Source organism: Austrofundulus limnaeus, unplaced genomic scaffold (genome assembly GCF_001266775.1).
Source record: "Austrofundulus limnaeus strain Quisiro unplaced genomic scaffold, Austrofundulus_limnaeus-1.0 Scaffold231, whole genome shotgun sequence".
In the NCBI taxonomy this organism is placed as follows: domain Eukaryota; kingdom Metazoa; phylum Chordata; class Actinopteri; order Cyprinodontiformes; family Rivulidae; genus Austrofundulus; species Austrofundulus limnaeus.
Genome location: NW_013952633.1, coordinates 305,428 through 306,400, shown reverse-complemented (window position 1 = coordinate 306,400; position 973 = coordinate 305,428). Strand labels below are relative to the sequence as shown.

Below are 973 nucleotides of genomic sequence, written 5' to 3'. Positions count from 1 at the left end.
ACCTTAATATTTTATTAAAATGGTAAAATAATTAAGTGAAAATTGACATGCTTTTATTTGGAAATGGGAAAATATGGTAGTTGTACAACAGAAATTACTACTAAAAAGAACATGCGAGAATTACACAAAAAGTAAAATAAAAAAAGCCTCTTAGCAGACAAAGTTATGTGCTCTCTGGTACCCCTGGGAATCACTGAACTACACATTGTATTAAAATTAAAACTTAGATTTTTTTTTTACTTTATTTTCTACATTGTTCTCAGGTATCACAACTGTCTTGACCATGACAACGCTCAGCATCAGTGCTCGCCACTCCCTCCCAAAAGTCTCCTACGCTACGGCAATGGATTGGTTCATTGCCGTTTGCTTTGCCTTTGTCTTCTCCGCCCTCATTGAGTTTGCGGCCGTCAATTACTTCTCCACCCTTCAAGCCAACCGTGAGCTGCGGAAAGCTGCAGCCAYGAAGGCAGCTGCACAAGAAGCAGCYGCTGCAGCTGCAACTCCAGCTGCACCAACAGGAAACGAGGGAGAGGTTCCATCAGTAAGTCTGGAACAGTTTTTATTTTTTTACTTGTATATGCTTCATGCTCTGTCTGCTGTACTACGTGAAAAAAATGCTAGCATCAAGATAGTAGATATACCCCTCTGCTGCCACTGCACCACTTTGTCTTTTAAAGAATTATGCAGYCACAAATCCAGGTTTTACTCACACCTAAAGTTTGTTAAAATACTGTACAAATTGTACACTGCAAACAATGTCCAACTAACCAAGTTTTAAAATCTTATATTCATCCAAAAAGTCTTTTTGATCTTGTTTTGAGACTGATTTACTAAACAAGAACTGATTGTGTAAGAATAATAATCTTGTTTTCAGAAAGTGTAAGATTATTTGTCTTGTTAGCCTGAAAATTTAATTCAAATTGTCAAAAATTTCTGCCAATGGAGTAAGAAAATTTTACTTCGTAAGATTCTT

General features: G+C 36.7%; 1 protein-coding gene across 3 annotated transcripts in view; it reads left to right on the top strand.

The window, feature by feature from the left end:
• gabra6b (gamma-aminobutyric acid type A receptor subunit alpha6b) overlaps positions 1-973 on the top strand; it is a 28,930-nt gene that overhangs the window by 8,711 nt on the left and 19,246 nt on the right. For all 3 annotated transcript variants that reach the window (XR_001311125.1, XM_014019784.1, XM_014019785.1), the window contains exon 8: positions 264-541. Coding sequence is in view for 2 of the 3 variants with exons in the window: in XM_014019784.1 (XP_013875238.1) it covers positions 264-541 (278 nt within the window). In the remaining variant the exon portion in view is untranslated. The remainder of the gene's footprint in view (positions 1-263; positions 542-973) is intronic.